Source organism: Vanacampus margaritifer, chromosome 20 (assembly GCF_051991255.1).
Source record: "Vanacampus margaritifer isolate UIUO_Vmar chromosome 20, RoL_Vmar_1.0, whole genome shotgun sequence".
NCBI classification, from domain to species: domain Eukaryota; kingdom Metazoa; phylum Chordata; class Actinopteri; order Syngnathiformes; family Syngnathidae; genus Vanacampus; species Vanacampus margaritifer.
This window is the reverse complement of record NC_135451.1, coordinates 13,209,143-13,225,484: the sequence shown is the minus strand read 5'-3', so window position 1 is coordinate 13,225,484 and position 16,342 is coordinate 13,209,143. Positions and strand designations below refer to the sequence as shown.

Sequence of the window (16,342 nt, the reverse complement as noted above, 5' to 3'; positions counted from 1 at the left end):
AGTTAACGTAAAATGTCGATATAGCTTGTTTTTAGGAGGCGGGCCCGTCTCATGCAAATGAGCAACTTGCTCACTCGTTACCATGCGGACTCGGGGGGTTAAACGGCTCGCTCACGGACACGTTTGTTGAAAAAGGGAGCTTGTTAAATTTTGACTTGCTTGTTTAATTTCCCACTTGATGGGCTACAGCAGGCACTCCGGGGATCCAAGTATTTTTATACGAGCAATCAAAAAAAGTCCAACCATTCCTTTTCTATCGCACTCGTTCAAGAGATGCGCTCAACGCCACCCACTGCGCTCCATTAAAAAGTCCATTTGACATAATACGTCTGCGTTAAAAACAACAAAGTCCTTATAGTCCAAACCTCCTCATAAATCACATTTTAATGGAAAAAATATCTGCCTCAAATAAAAACCAAATATCAAAATTTATAGAAACATGGTCTACGTATATATAGAATTTTTTAACCTAATTCTGGTTACTTAATTCTGTCTGTTAGCGAGAGCCACTACATTGTGATAACTTACATTGATGTTTCTGCATTTGGCAATTTATTATTATATTATTAGTATGGGATTTTTTTTTTTAATGGGCTTTAGGTGAACTGATGAATACACACACGCACATGCTCACCCACATACAAAAAATATATATATATATATATATATGTGTGTATATGTATATATATGTATATATATTTAAAAAAAAAAAAAGAGAGAGAAAAAAAACATTTTTATTAATTTTGAACTGATGAATACACACACGCCATGCTCACCCACATACAAAAAAAAAGAAAAAAAAAAATATATATATATATGTGTGTGTATATGTATATATATGTATATATATTTAAAAAAAAAAAAAGAGAAAAAAAAACATTTTTATTAATTTTTTTTTAATTTATTTGTTTTTTAAAAAAAGGAGAGCAATGATGATGTCAAATTGAATGAACAATACTGAGCTCTCTTAAAAAGAAAAGAAAAAAAACAAAACAAAGTCCTCTCTTTTTTTTTTTTTTGCACGGTATACCGCATGTGGAAAATGGATATGAGATTGCAGTTTGATGTCACCTCACCTCGGGTCATCGGGAGTGACGCAATAACGCATCCCTGCCACCGGAGATGACATCATACTCCGCTCGGGACGCGTCAGCAATTTTCCATTGCGTCTCATCTGGCGCGACATTCGGCCCGTCGCCATGGTGATGCGCCCGGCTCATACGCCTGTTGCTGCTACGTTGCAGCGGGGGGGAGCTAAAGCTCACGTGCGCCTCGTCAAAAAAAAGCCTACCACACTTTGGGGGGGGGGGGGGGGTCTTGTGAGAGGAGCGTCATCCTTTTTTTTTTTTTTCTGGAGAGAAAAAGGGTGGGGAGGGGTCGTGTGAGAGGAGCGTCATCCTACTCGGGAGTCAACATGAGAGGACACCTGAGGAGGGAGGTTGGCAGGAGCATGCAAAGGGCAGCTGCCACTTCCTATGAGCGTTTTGCTGGATGCTGCTGACTTGCATCCAAAAAGGGAAGGAGGGAGTGCAAAAAAAAAAAAGGTTGCTTCCAAACATCAATGATTGAATCATGCTGAGAGGATTGCGCTAATGTAAACAAAAGTTGCAACGGCAAGTTAAATGAAATGTCGCTAACGCAACTTTAGGACTATTTTAGCTCGCGAATGAGGAAGCGAAGATGCTTCATCTTTTGTGAGAGGCAAAATAGTTTCAGAAATAGTGACTGTGTGTTTAGAATCACGCCGTGGTGCACTTTGTATCGTGTTCGCTATTTTAATTCTGTCCAGTAAGTACGGTGGTGAAATTAACTCATTCGCTGCCATTGACGGCTATAGACGTCAAAATTAATTTGAACTATTTCTATTAGTTTAACATTTTTTTCCCGACTTTTCTTAACAATAGTATGAAAACCTAGAAAAAACAATATTATACATTTAGAACAGATATAAAATGTGTGATTAATCATGAGTTAACTGTTGAAGTCATGCAATTAATTACAATTAAAAATTTTAATCGCCTGACGCGATTTAAAAAAAAGAAAAGATTATTAAAAATTAGGTGCGTCAGGCGATTACAATTTTTTTACCGTAATTGAATCGCATGACTTCACTAGTTAACTCAAGATTAATCACAAATTTTATATCTGTTCTCGGTTTTCATATGAAAAAAAAAAAGGTAAACTAATAGAAATAGTTCAAATTTATTTTTGACATCTATAGCCGTCAATGGCAGCGAATGAGTTAAAAAGCTTTTGTAAAAATGTTTGTTTCACTTCGAAGGGCATTGTGCTACTCCTGGAAAGTGTGCAACATATATGCTAACCCGTAGCCCCTCTATGGTGCTCCCCATTATGAGTTAGCATTAAGCTAGCAAGCCATATTTAAGTGGTTGTTTTAAATACATGTGTTATAGTGTTTTATCATTCATTTGACAGTAAACGTCAAGCCTCTTTTTTTGTATATTTTTTTCTGGAAGTATAGGCGAGAACTCTCCGTAACATCATAACAACCCAGGCGAAACTTGGCTCCTCGAAATATGCAGCTGATGAGCTGTACCCTCAATTGGTTCCCATCCAACAACCATTCACACTCACATTTGACACCTAATGACAATTTTGAGCCATCGATGAGCAGATCAAGCAGGTTTTTTGGAATGCGAAAGGAAGCGGGAATCAAGATTCAAACCCCAAAACCTGAGAACTATGAGGCAAATGTGCTAACCGCTAAACCACCACGAGGCCCAGAACATTAAAATCATAATGAAAACACTGCCTGTACACTTAATAAAAGGTTTTGGCATTTTTAGCCTGGTGGAAATGAATTTACATGATTTCCTACGGGAAACATCAGAACAACTTGAAAGCCAAGCAGCGCTCTGCTACTTGCAGCATACATGATTTAATTATATACTGAATATATAATCACAAACACACATCCTCTGGTCTGCAAACAGCTGCATCCTCAACTCTCTCATACGGTGTGCTTAAACCAAATGATTGACTCTCTCACATTAGTACTATTATTGTTATAACTATAAGGAATATGATGATAAAGTAGGATAAGCAGTTACACATCAGGGCAACGTGGATTTTAACATTAAGAATCCATTTAGAAGGCAATGATTGATTTGAGTGGCGCGTCTCCAACAATCAAGGTCAATTAGCGGATGAATAAAATAGTCCCCTTACTGTGAAATTTGCCCCCTCCTCTGTGGTCAATCGTGGCGGGGAGGTCCGCGAACTGCACGCGGTGCCGCGACATGTCCAATGTTCTTCCCCCACCGGCTGCTTGCTGCTCTTACTCTCTCTTCTTTTTTCTTTTTCCTTTTTTTTTTTAAAGACTCCGCGAACTGAACTTCACCAGCCAAGCGCAACTGCGTCCGGGCGGCCGCGTCCCAATTCGCTCGCTGGCGGCCACCTCCGCCCCCCACCGCCTCCTCTACGCTGGGGGACGTCACTCGGGCTGAAAAGACAAAATACAACTCAGTCATCTCTTTCGACATGCGTTATTTATTTATTTTGTGTGCTGTATAACGTCTTCATCAATTTTACAAAAATGTAAAAAAAAAAACAAGTGAGAGCAAATTTAGCCTGACTTTTTTTTTTTTGTCTCCAATTTAAGTTCAGCAGGGAGAGCATTCCACATTTTAACTCCCTGATAGAAGAAGCTAGACTGTCCAAAAGTTTTTTCTAACAGGGAGTTCATGTTGAGTCTCTGGTGGTCGGTTTACGAGAAATGAGACCAGATAACATTAGTGACACACAGATTAATATTCCTTATATTTTGATGAAATGCTAATGTTCAAACGGTGGCACAATTAAGCATTCCTGAGTCATCAATGGCAAACAATGATATACTTTTTTTTAAGAAAATAACCTCTGCCTGTTTTTATGAACACTTAGTGTTGGTCATTATGGTGGTACTTGGTGTAAAATGTTTAAGATCCACTGCTCGATGGGGATCCATTATTTGGGGACAACACCACCCTCTAGTGGAAGGAGAAGGAAGTGCAAGCTTGAAAATGAGTTGAAGCTTACTTGAGTCTTACTGGGTTGGATCCATTGAAGACTAAATTCTCCATAAGGGTTGTCTTTAAGTTGTTTTTTTCCGAAATCAGGCACAAAACGTTTGTGTCGGTGAACCATCACTTTTCAGTAAACCCCACAAAAATGTGGTTTGTTGGGCCTTTAACAATGCACTGTCAATTTGTAAAAAACACACACACGGTCACTGGTGAAAAAATTATCGACCAGAATTGGAAGTTTTCAACCATGGAGAAAAAAAAAATCAAGGCACACCACCAAACAAAAATGTCAAGCAGAACAACTGACGAGCATAATTCGACTTGGCGGCGAAGTGCTGCCTCTGCCAATGAAAACCCAATCTCATAATGAAATTGGCTCACCATTGGATGTAGCGGTGTGATGGCCTGCAGGGCATGTCAGAGTCTCCAAATGTTTTTCTAAATTTGTCACAAGTTGCTTTTTTTTTTTTTTTTGGAAAAATACTTCCCAGATGCTAAATATAGCGACAACATTGCTAAACTGGCAACAATGAGGCCATCTCACAACTGCAGAATCGCGGCATTATCCATAACTAGGTCAAAACAGTTTGGAGAACTTTTGTCAATCATGAGTTAGCAGATTCCCCCAGTTGACAGTGTTTATTCATTGAGGATAAAAATACACACAAGCACAAAAAAAAAAAAAAAAAATACTTGTAAGCTATTCACAAAATCCTCAAACATGACAAGCGGCCTGACCCAAAAAACACTTCCAAGAATTCCACGGAGACACGCACGCAGTGAGTCAAACACGGATGAGTCACATAGAAGGACACTTTTATTTGTGCAGCAATTGCAGATAGAAAAGGTGGGGAAAAAGGTATCTGGATTACGAAAAGGCTTACTTGAACACGTCATTAAATGTCAATCTTAGTCAAACGGTACATAAACATATAGAATGTAATAATGCATTGCAACAAACTTGAATTACAAAAAAAAACAACAACACATTGTCATAAAAATGTGCATCTGCTTCGTAAGCATTTAGAGTAGTTGGCAGCATTTTAGGTCCCAAGCTTAAGCCTGCATTATAAAACCGTGCGGCAATAAATATATAGCATTTAACTCATGTCACAAAAAGGAATATTAAGGTCAAACTGAAAAGATTTTTTCTTCCATTTGAGGAAAAAAAATTGTTGTTTTTTTTCAAGATAGTTGGATTTAGATTGCGTTTGACAGTATTCAATTTGGAAACTTGCAATAAAGATAAAGTTGAAAAGTAAAATAATATATTTAAAATCTTTTGTTTCAAAAGTCATATTATGACAAAAATAAAGCATAAAAGACATTAATTTAAAAAAAAAAAAAAAAAGCACTGTATAGTAAAATTGAGATTAGATAGTCCCCCACCAACTCCCCATCATATTAAAAATAAAAATATTCAAAGTCTTGGGAAGTATGTTTTCAAGAGTCAGATGAATTCACGAAAAAATATACATTTTTTTTGTTCTATTATGTCAAGGAAATTAACACTAGTATTCTGCAAGATAAAAAAAAAAACAATATTCAAAATATTTGGGATTTTTTTTATGGGGAAAAATTTACACGTGCGTTCTTAATTATTATTTTTTTATAAATACAATTACATTACAACTTTGTTTTTCTTAAAAAAAAAAACATTTCCTGTTGAATTGTTTTCTTTTAAGTGTGGCCCGAGTAACCTTACTCTTAACAGTAAACACAAACATGCTGTGTTCGGAATCATTCCCTGTTAATTGCGTAATTACAACATACCAAATCAACGTTAGCTGGTTTCCGAATGAATAAACTCACAAATAATGTCTTACTGTTTTGAGTGTTTTTTTTTTTTTTTTTAAACATCATTTAGAAAGCACTTCACGTCCACTTACATAAAAGATATTTTCGCACCCCAGCTCAAAATTGTCTCATGCACACTACATTCCGACCCTTCACATTTTTTAGTGGCAATCGGTTGTTTGTTATTTTTCAAGAAACATTGTGGAGGGCGATTCCGAACACAGCCACATTTTCATCCACTCATGTAGCAACGGTGGCAATTACAAACAGTCAAGTCTGTGCACAGCACTTTGTTAAACCTCTTATAAAAAAAATAAATCACTTAAGGCACAAACCAAACAGTCTTCCCGTGCTTACACAGCTCCATTTTTCTCAATGTACATTTTGGACAAGGACGCTGCCATGGACTTGGCCAGCTCCTCGTCCCGCCTCCTCTGCATCTGGGAGTGCCGGCACCAGTCCTCGTACTCCGGGTTGTCCACGCGGGCGCCCATGAGCACGTCGTAGTGTCCGTTGCTCAGCCAGCTCAGCCAGACGGCCGGCTTGGACGCGTCCTCCTCGCCCAGGAAGTGCACCATGGTGGACACGGTGGGGCTCTCGGCGCTGCCCCCGGTGGTCAGGTGGATGTTGACGTCCAGCATTTGGCTCATGGCGAGGAGCTCGGGGTATCCGGCCCAGGCGCCGTCCTGCGCCGCGTTGATGAGGAACTCGCCGGCGTCGCCCTCGATGACCGGGTTGAACTGGTCCAGGTGGTCGGCGATGTGGTGCACCGTGCGCTCCCGCAGCTCGCTGTGGCCCGCCTGGTCGCCGTAGGTGGCTTTGCATACGGCCCGGTACAGGCAGTTGCCATCCGGGATGATGTGGTAGCGGAACTTGCGTCGTTCCCGAAGATACTTATTCTGCGTTTCCACCTCGGCAAGGTAGCGGGCCACCTTGTCATCTCGGGTCACCTTATCATCAATTTTCTGCTCCTGCAGTACGCTGAGCTCAAAGTCGGATGTAGAGCCCTCATCCTTCAGGCGGGGCTCTGCAGGAGTGCCGCAAGGCTCCTCTTCAAGCACCCACCTGTTATTCCTCGCTTCTTCTTCAAACAGAATATTCTCCCCGGGCTCCTCCAAGAAAAGTCCATCAGTCCTGTTCCTGAGCTCATCTATAAAGTCCACCAGCTCATCGTCGGGGGACGGAGGCTTGGGCACCCTGGTGATTTGGACCGGTACCGTCCTCTCCACCCCGTCCGCTCTGCGTATGAGCAACTCGGCAGTGGATGTGAAGAAGACAGGCCTGGGCCTCGAGGAGGAGGAGGAGGAGGAGGCGGCTTCGTAGCAAGAAAAAGCAGGCATGTTTGCGGAAGTAGCAGTCGCGTCTGGCTGGCTCGGTCCGGGTGCGTGTTCCTCTTCCTCAGGTGTGCTGGAGGTTCCGCCGGATAAAGTGATGGTGACTTTGCTGGACGATCTCGGGTAGTGAGTCAAGGCGCTGTTGTAAAGCTGCATGTCGAAGCGCGTCCTTTATAGCAAGCAAACCGCCAGCCAGTCACAGCGCGATGACGGCCACAGCTAAATATACCGCCGCTTGTCACCGACATCGACGCGGCGAAGTTGCGGAGGAAGTTTTTTCCGCGACCCCCGTCTGTTCCCGATAGCAGAAAAGTGGAGGGAGGGGTTGGGAGGGGGTACGCCGTATACTTCGGCCCCACTCGCGTCACTCCTACACCGGGAGCCTCCCAAAAAGCTGGGACGCGAGCTCGGCGGTTGTTAAACAACTGTCAAGCCCGATCGGATGATGGCCGTTGTGTTTCCGTTTGCGGCGCCTTCAAAATAAAAGTCACAGGTGATTTCGAGTACTCGCACACTAAAAAGTACAAACATAAAACAAGACAAAAGGTAGGTCATCAACTCCCTGAATTAAACGTGTACAGACTCTGAAGCTTACGTGTACAAAAGTTTTGTTTTTTTAATTACATATCATACATGTATATTTTAGTGTCTATTACTAGCTTTTATAACTTTGTTCAAAACTAATCCTAACAAACGGTCACGAATCAGTAAGTTTATTGGTCACACATGCACGAGTAATAAAAAAAAAACTTTGTTGCATTGTCATTATCTTATGCGCATAATATCAGCATTTAGGGAGCCCTGACTTGTATAGTGCTCATACAGACAAGGAAAAACTAAAAATCACTATCAAAACAATGTGTTATTGGGGACAGACAAAAAAAAAAAATTAGCAAATGGCTGTAAAACAAAATAACACCTTACCAGTGATTCAGTCAAATAAATACTAAAGTAAAGAAATCAAGAGATAAAACTACTTGAGTACAGTATTTATAATGTACTTTTTATCCTATTTTCTTTAGAGTGTGTTACAAATTATTTTATAAAAATTCCCGAGTTATGGCTAGTAGACGCTGATTGAGAACCACTTACACCGGAAACTACATACGCCATTTTGGTTGTCTTTGTGGCGAGCTCTTTATTTTGAAAGTTTGAATGCGCCACATCTTGCGTGCTCGACCCACCCTTACTTCCGGTCCAACGTGAAGGAATGCAACAGTGAAGTATATGGGGACATCAAAAGACGGGATGCGTCAGCCTGGTTGTGTAATAACGCCTAAAATGAACATCTTGTTACGAATACAAAATAAAGTACACTTCAGCTCTCGCTGATGAAGAATATTAGCCATTGAGTAAACTGAATGGGGAAACTGTGGACTTTTACATGTTATTTATTTATATAATCACCACATTACATGGCCTGATATATATATATATATATATTTTTTTTTTAAGTGTTTTGTGTTTCTTTCTATCACTATAGTGATGATTTTACAGGGCATTAACTGGCTTAATTACAAGCGTGACCGTTTTAACGACACTATCTGACACTGAACGACACCATCTAAATATAGGTCTCACCACATTGTTTCAATAATACACGGGTGAGGTCATTCCCTTAAAATAAAAGAAACGTAACTGCACAGTATCAAAGGTGAGGTCAGAGGTACGCTCGAGTAATCATTTGTATGATTATTTTCACTACTTCCGCCATGTTGGAGTGTCTGTTCACTATAACTTTAGCATTGATATAAAAAAAGAGAGGTGTAACTGGGTGTTATATAACATGGATTGATTAACATATAGTACCAGTAGGGGAACAAAACTTAATTTTGCATTTAATAACATTTAAACTGGGAAAAAATGCAGTAAATTCTCCAATAAATTTAGAATTCAAAAAAAAAAAAAATGTAGACTTTTTTTTTTTAACACTATTTTGTTTTTAGTAAAGTGATGACATAAGATGAATTTCAAAGTCAGAACACGACATAGTCTACCATGCAGATAATTGCATGAGAAACAATGAAGCCAGAAATATTACCCAATCAAATGAAAAATAAGTACGGTGGTAACCAACATTGCTACTTACCTACTTCTTACACCACACGTACAAGTACAACACATAGCCACGTATTTGCATTTTCCTGACGTCCCTTGCATTCCCACAACCATCCACCAGGAGGCGACATTTCGCTTCAAGAGCGCTTATCCACAGCTTCTTCTTTTTTTTTTTTTGAGCAGCTGTCGCATGGCTGCGCGGCGCATACAAATGAAGGCATTGATCTTGCACTGTTTTTTTCCCCCGTGTTTTTTTGTTGTTTTCAACGTGTTGACTAGTGCGCCAACCTCGACTGTGCACATAAATATATATGATTCGAGTACCGTATAACGAAACCAATAATTACAAGGGCGAAAGCGACGCAGTAAACAAACCGTGAAAAACAACAGTAGCTTGTTTTTGCACGTTGTGTTTGTTTTGTTTGTGTGTGTCAGTGGAGCGGATCGAGAGAGGGGCGCGCGCGGAGCTGATGTCAGCGGGCGGCGGGAAAAGGGGGAGGGAGCATCCTCCGTGGGTTGAGTCACGCAGCTGTCAAAGATAGCTGTCACCCAGTACCCCCCCCCCCCCCCCCCAATCATACACGCACAACGCAGTCAATGAGCAAAAAGCCTCGCGCGCAGAAAGAGAGAGAGAGAGAGAGAGAGAGAGAGATCTCAGGTGACCCCCCCTCCCTCACCTCCTCCTCATCATCATCCACCCCCCCAACACACAGCCTGCCTACCTCCGCCAAGGACCAGCACACGGCACAGAACCCCCCCACCCAAAAAAAAAAAACGGATACATCTTTCTCCCTTTTCCAACCCCTTCTTGATGAATAAGGATTCTTCACATTTGGATACACGCTGAGGCAGCAGAAGATCACCGCTGCGGGGACCTTTGCTTCTTTTCTTCCACGCGAGGATCAAAAGTGGGCTTACAAGGGGTGGAAATGAAGACGAAAAAAGGTAAGATGTAGTGAATAAATGTTTATTACGACGAGGAAAAGGGGGGTTTCTAGAGCCATTTCCCTCCACGGAGTCTTTTGTCTACGGCGCAGACATGACAGGCTGCGAGTGCCATGTGCTGGCTAGACGTCACCGCCGAATTACTCTTCGTTTGTTCCCCGCTTGTTTACCCCCGAATTCATCACCGGAGCGAGGCGAGAATAACGCCGAATGTGCCCTCGTCGTCCGTCGACTTTAAAACTCCAAGTCCACGCGCGGTTTTAGCCACTCTTTGTTAGCAAGTTTGAATGCGGTGCGGGAGTGCGCCATTTTCCCGTAGGAGTTTGGTGGAAAAGTTGTTCAATGTGTTTTTCCGTTGGCGTTTAGTTTGACAAATTGCTTGAATTGGTGTAAAAGTCTCGACGCTGGCGGCTTGTTTGTAAAAAAAAAATAAAAAAAAAAGTGTCACGGAGCCACTGGTAGTCGTGTTTTGGGGGTTGACCTCATTGTTGGAAGTTTGTTCACCGCGTGTCCACACACAAAAGAACACAACTTTTAAGTCGCATAGCGTACACGAGGGCAGTCTCCGATTATGATTTAATGTATTTTCTGGCTACTGTGGGTGATACTTGACTTCAAGAAGCGCGAGATAAATGTTTTAGAAGTTTTACTGCAAAGCGTACAAAGAAATTCGAAGCAGCTCCAGATTCTTTTGTTTAGTCTGGAGACGCTGATTTGCAACAGGTCTCCCCTCCCCCTCCTCCTCCTCCACCACCACCACCACCATCATCATCATCATCATCATCTCCCCGGCCCACGTAATTACCTCATCCTGTTGGCTGCTCCACACTTTTCCCACTAGAATTCGGCCCCCACGGCGGTCTGCGTGGTGGGGTTTTATGGAGGTTATGGAGTAAACCCACCTTCACCTAACTCACCTTCTTCCCCCTAAAAGTCACTTCCGCATTAAGGTGAGCTCACGTGACTTAGGGGCCATTTAAAATAAGAAACCCGGAAATGCCATTCCCCTCCCCCCCAAAAATGGCGGACGTTTGACCCACATCTGTCAAACACCTAATAAATCCCAAATTCACTGTTTATTTCAATGGAATTTAGTTATTCTTAGGGGTAAAAAGTTAAATACAGGTGGTCCATTGTTTATTTTTGACATTAGAGTACAATTATTCATGATAATTGATGTTGTTATAAAGGTATAAACAGGAGATGGTAAACTAGTTGGCACTTTATATAACAGTGCCTTGAGATATGACTTGGAAGCTTTTTTTGTTGTTGTTTTGTGCTCTGAGTTGCAAGCGCAGACTTGAGATACGAGCATTCTATGGTGGCAGTGACTCACTTCACAACAAGCGGCAGTTTAGTAGATTGGATTACAGAACAGTCCTTCAAACAAGAGGCTTCACGCTGTTTGACACTCCCAGTTGAACTTTACAGTGAAACTAAACAAAATAAAGACACTTGTGTATTTATAACAAGCACGTTGCTTAAGCCCTTCAGTCTGCTTGCTTAATGCTACATCTAAATAGCATGTACATGTATAGTATGTTGCGGTTCAGCCATGGTCAAAAGTTCTATGAGCTAGTTTGTGTGGCGGTAAAACAATACGTCCTGTGGCACGAGAATGCGCGCTCAGTTACCACACTACTTAGTGTTTTCATTAGTTTTTATTGACTTATGGCCTACATGCGTTTTTCATAAAAAGTATTTACTGTCAGTACATTTAAAGGTTATAAATATTGAACTGTAGTACACAGTTTATATAAATAACAGTTTGGTAGTATCATAGTATCATCACTTTGCCATCACGGGGATTATCTGAAAAAACACTTGCGGGGGGGGGGGCCTAATCCTGAAGATGCTTGCTGAACTGAAATCTTGTTTGTTGTCTTCTGACTGTTGAGGGATCACGCATTTTGAACCGTTGACATATCACCACCCGATCTGTTGACTTCTGGTGCGTATTTTGAACCCTCGAGATTCTCACTGAGCTGAAATGTCACCCGATTTGTTTGTTGACAAGTTGTTTGACTTTGCAGGCCCATTTTGAACGGCCTGACATGCCCGTTGAGCTGAAGTGACGGCTAACTTGTTGACTTTTGTGGCGTATTTTGAAGCCGAGAGATGCGTACTGTGTGAAAATCTGTTTTTTTTTGTTGTTGTTGTTGAGTTTTGTGGCATATTGGGAATCCCTGAAATGCTCTTTGAGCTGAATCCTAACCTGCTTTGTTGACTTTCGAGGCATCTTTGGAAGCCTTGAGATGCACATATTGTGTCTGACTCTGAGCTTTTGAAACTCCTTTTGCACATGTTCCATCAAACAATGGAGGCCTGCCATGGTCAGCCTGAGTCACACAAGCACGCGAGGTGTGTGGCTCCAATGCGTCCGGCCTGCTTTTATGGCTGACAACCGACCGCCTTTTGTGACGTCCTGTCGCGCATTTCCCGGCCCCCCCCCGTCGATGAATCACACGGCGCAAACCTGACAGCTGGGGGAAAAAAAACAACCTCTCTCTTTCCCGCCCCTCCGTCAGGTATGATGATGTTGTCGGGGAGCGAGACGGACGACGACGACGGCGTGGACGCCCCCCTGGACCTGTCGTCCAGCGGCGGCGGCGGGAAAAGGAAGCGGCGTGGCAACCTGCCCAAGGAGTCGGTGCAGATCCTCAGGGACTGGTTGTACGAGCACCGCTACAACGCGTACCCCTCGGAGCAGGAGAAGGCTCTCCTCTCCAAGCAGACGCAGCTTTCCACACTGCAGGTACTCACACACACACAAAGTAGGGGGGGGGGGGGAGTATGGGCTGAATCATTTCCTGTCAAAACATGACACTACTGCATTGGAGGTCGTCTGCTTTTGTGGCGCAACTCTGCAGTGTGTGAGGAGGAGGAGGAGGAGGAAGAGGAGGGAGCAGTGAGTAAGTGAATGCTGAGGAATTTCCCTCCCCGCAGCCGTTCCCATCCCAGCTGTCTGGGAACAATGCGGAGTCATTTACATAGCTGCAGCCAGTTACGACTGGCCCGGCGAACCAAAGAAAACAAGGCAGTTGACCCCCCGATTGTCGCCATGACAACCACCGTTTTATTGCCACTTTTTTTTTTTTTTTTCCGCACCAGCAAATACCTCAAGTCAGAATCTAACCTCGATTACAACACAGAGTGAGATCAACGGGAAAGGGAAAAGTGCACCAGTCAGCAAAATAAGCGAGAATTTAAAATATCCTAATTCGGGTCAACTGTGGCCTTCTATTTTGATTACATTACTTAGATAGCCTAAACTCGCATTAGCTAAATAAGGATATAAACATCACATCCAATTTTATTTGTTGTCACTCGAGAATCGTCATGATCTACTCCAGCTCGCTAATGCTAATTAGCGCGCTTCTCGCGGCACTTTTATCACTCAGAACAAAACGCTTCAGGAATGTATACAGAGAAGCAATTTAACATTACTCACCGGAATATGCTCTTCCTACGCTGAAAAAAAACCAAAACTTTTATTGGAATAACGTGATTGTGACTTTTTCCTTCTACGCGCTAATGTGGCTACAACTTAACAGTGTATCAGAATGCGCAGAACCACACCGCCCCTCAGTGGCCGAATTGTGTAAAACATGAACAGCGCTCCCAATAAAAGGCACACACAAACAAACACGGGCAAGGCCGTATAAAATAATTTAAATAAAATTGATTTTGGGACATTTAAAACCGATTCTGACTCGTACTAAATGAGAATGGCGATTCTTATGAGAATCCTTTTTTTTTTGGGCACACCCCTAGTTTCTAGCTCCTCCCTCTTCAAGTACGTCAAAGCGTACTACTGTGATGCCACCCAAAAAAAAGGGGGTTCAACCAAACTAACTTTTATACCAAAGCGCAATGAAGACAAAGTTGGAGTTTAATTGGATCATGGTCATAGTTTTTCGGGGGCGGGCGTATAATATTATTGGGTGCAAAGTTGAAAGCAAGGTTTCTGATTGGTTGTTTTGGGAAGCTTGTCGGTTATTCGGCAAAGTTGTCGGCGGTTGGGCGTATTTTTCTTTTTCTGTAGACTTGGAAGCGGTTTCTGTTGCTCGGCGAACTTGTTCGTTCTTAGCTGGCTTGTTTTGCCGTTTTTCAGCAAAACATGGTGGGAAGCGGGTTGCTCTGTGCAAAGTTGCCAGTAGGGGGCGCCACGGCTTGTTTGGCAAGCCTTACACTTACAAAAATCTGGTCTTCGCTTGTGTTCGGTGTCCAAGACTGACCTCGTGTGACCTTTCCCAGGTATGCAACTGGTTCATCAACGCACGCCGGCGCCTCCTCCCCGAGATGTTGCGGAAGGACGGCAAGGACCCCAACCAGTTCACCATCTCCAGGAAGTGCGGCAAGGCGGGCGACAGCTTCTCCGACAGCTCCCAGTCGCCCAAACACAGCAGCAGCGGCAGCAGCCCGCTCGGAGGCACCCACGACGACGCCGGCTACGACAAACGGGTCCTGCACCCTTCCTGCTTCGAACCCGCCGCGCCCGGCGTCCTGAGGAAGGCGCTGTCTCCCTCCCCCACCTGCACGTCCCCCTCATCGGGCAGCCTGCCCACCCGGCCGTCTGTCATCTGTCACACCACTGTCGCCAGCCCGCCGAGCGCCCCGCACCCGTCGCCGCTGAACTCTGACAAGGCGGCCGAGCGGCTGCAGGCGGCGCAGGCCCTCCTCAGGTGTCTGGATAAAGGGGCGGGCGCCCACCTCCCCGCCGGCGCCACCACCGGCACCATCCTGGAGGGAAACCTGAGCCCCCGCAGCGGGCTCTTCAACACCCCTCCCCCGACCCCGCCGGACCTCACGCAGGACTTCAGCGGCTTCCAGCTCCTGGTGGACGTGGCCCTGAAGCGGGCCGCCGAGATGGAGCTGCAGGCCAAACAGTTAGTCTCCTAAAAGGGGGGGGGACCCCAAATACACAAACTGAGACCACCCCCCCCCCCCCCCCCCATGTTTGCTATCTTTTCTAAACCAATCAAATTTTGTTTTGTTTAAAACAGTATCACGGTGCCTTGGCTCGAAGATGTTTATCCATTTCATATTTGTATCGACGTGTTTCTTATTTGCACCCCAGGGACCAAAATTACGGGGACGAATGCTACCTGTCTTTCATCCAAACACATTTCAGGTCCTGCTGGATCTCGGTGTCTTAACACTTTTGTTTGTTTTTTTTGCTCTTGGCATCAACGTATTCACTACTGTAGTTAATGTTACACTATAGTTTGTCATTTAGCTGTTTTGTTGTTTTTTTTGCCCACATAAGGGACATATTCCAGTTGACAAATGTAGCAGGTTGGGCCAGTGGACTGGACGATGACACTACACCTTTCTTCACGCCGTTTTATTTGTTATTGACAGACAGCCAAAAAAAGAGGCATATTCATGTACAATAGGACCACGTGTATAGTTAATGTGACGACATGACGCCCTCTGATGTGATTTCTTTTCATACTGTGCAATGTTTGTGGCGAGCGAGAGGTCACGCGGGACTCAAATAAAGTTTTGTTTTTTCTACAGTCCGCGGCGTGGTGTTCTGTCGGCTAGTTAGCATAATCCCGCATGAATTAAACGCCGACCGTGCCAGCGCGGGGTATTAAGTGACGCCGCCGTGGTGCAAGGCCACTTCCTGTCTGGCCCTGACAGCTGTTGCATCGGCAAAGCTTCTCAATAGGATTTGTCGTCTGCTTGGAAAGACGCGGCGGCCTCGTTCATTCATCAGCTCAAATGCGGCCATTGTTTTAGTTGGCACTGTAAAGTCCTCCAAGGACTCCATTTATGGAAGGTTAGACTTATTTTTGAGCTTTTATAATAAAATAATTGCATGGTGGGTCGCATCAAATGGTATGGCCGCACCTGACTTAAGCAACTGCAATAGAAATTCTTCCGATTCTGAAATTAAAATCAGAAGACACAGCTATACAAAAATACCATAAATTTGTTAAAAATCTGAAAAAATAATTATTTTTTTTGTCTAAATTTTATATATATTTTTTTACATTAGTGGAAAAACAAACTACAAAACCACGGGCCATAAGATGCTGACTTATGATTTAAAAAATATGAATGTTAATTGAATAATGATTCAGATTTTCTAGTAAAAAATCCAATGCATTGATAAAACAAAATCTAAACTTTTTACATTACAATAAATGTAAAATAAATCTGTATACACATAAT

At 43.2% G+C, this 16,342-nt stretch overlaps 2 protein-coding genes across 3 annotated transcripts; one reads left to right on the top strand and one right to left on the bottom strand.

Annotated features, from left to right (window-relative positions):
• Nucleotides 1-2,891: 2,891 nt before the first annotated feature.
• Nucleotides 2,892-11,700, bottom strand: otud1 (OTU deubiquitinase 1). 2 transcript variants are annotated; one of them, XR_013289770.1, is made up of 2 exons: nucleotides 10,965-11,700; nucleotides 2,892-3,463 (listed from the first exon to the last, which is right to left on the bottom strand). XR_013289770.1 is itself a non-coding variant. In XM_077554899.1 (2 exons), the coding sequence occupies exon 2, from the start codon at nucleotides 7,310-7,312 to the stop codon at nucleotides 6,176-6,178; it is 1,137 nt and encodes a 378-aa protein (XP_077411025.1). In that variant the 5' UTR covers nucleotides 7,313-7,629; nucleotides 10,965-11,133; the 3' UTR covers nucleotides 4,825-6,175. The 2 variants fall into 2 exon arrangements, 1 of the variants encoding a protein (XP_077411025.1); XM_077554899.1 differs by lacking the exon at nucleotides 2,892-3,463 and adding an exon at nucleotides 4,825-7,629 and having other exon boundaries at nucleotides 10,965-11,133.
• On the top strand, nucleotides 9,872-15,684 carry tgif1 (TGFB-induced factor homeobox 1). Its single transcript, XM_077554901.1, has 3 exons — nucleotides 9,872-10,159; nucleotides 12,688-12,914; nucleotides 14,417-15,684. Exons 1-3 carry the CDS (start codon nucleotides 10,144-10,146, stop codon nucleotides 15,059-15,061), a joined length of 888 nt encoding a protein of 295 aa, XP_077411027.1. The 5' UTR covers nucleotides 9,872-10,143; the 3' UTR covers nucleotides 15,062-15,684.
• The last annotated feature ends 658 nt before the right edge of the window (nucleotides 15,685-16,342 follow it).

Coding starts and splice junctions, on each gene's coding strand:
- otud1 (XM_077554899.1), bottom strand. CDS start 7,312: ATGCAGCTTTACAACAGCGCCTTGACTCACTACCCGAGATCGTCCAGC.
- tgif1 (XM_077554901.1), top strand. Junction 12,915..14,416: donor CGCAGCTTTCCACACTGCAG/GTACTCACACAC, acceptor GACCTTTCCCAG/GTATGCAACTGGTTCATCAA.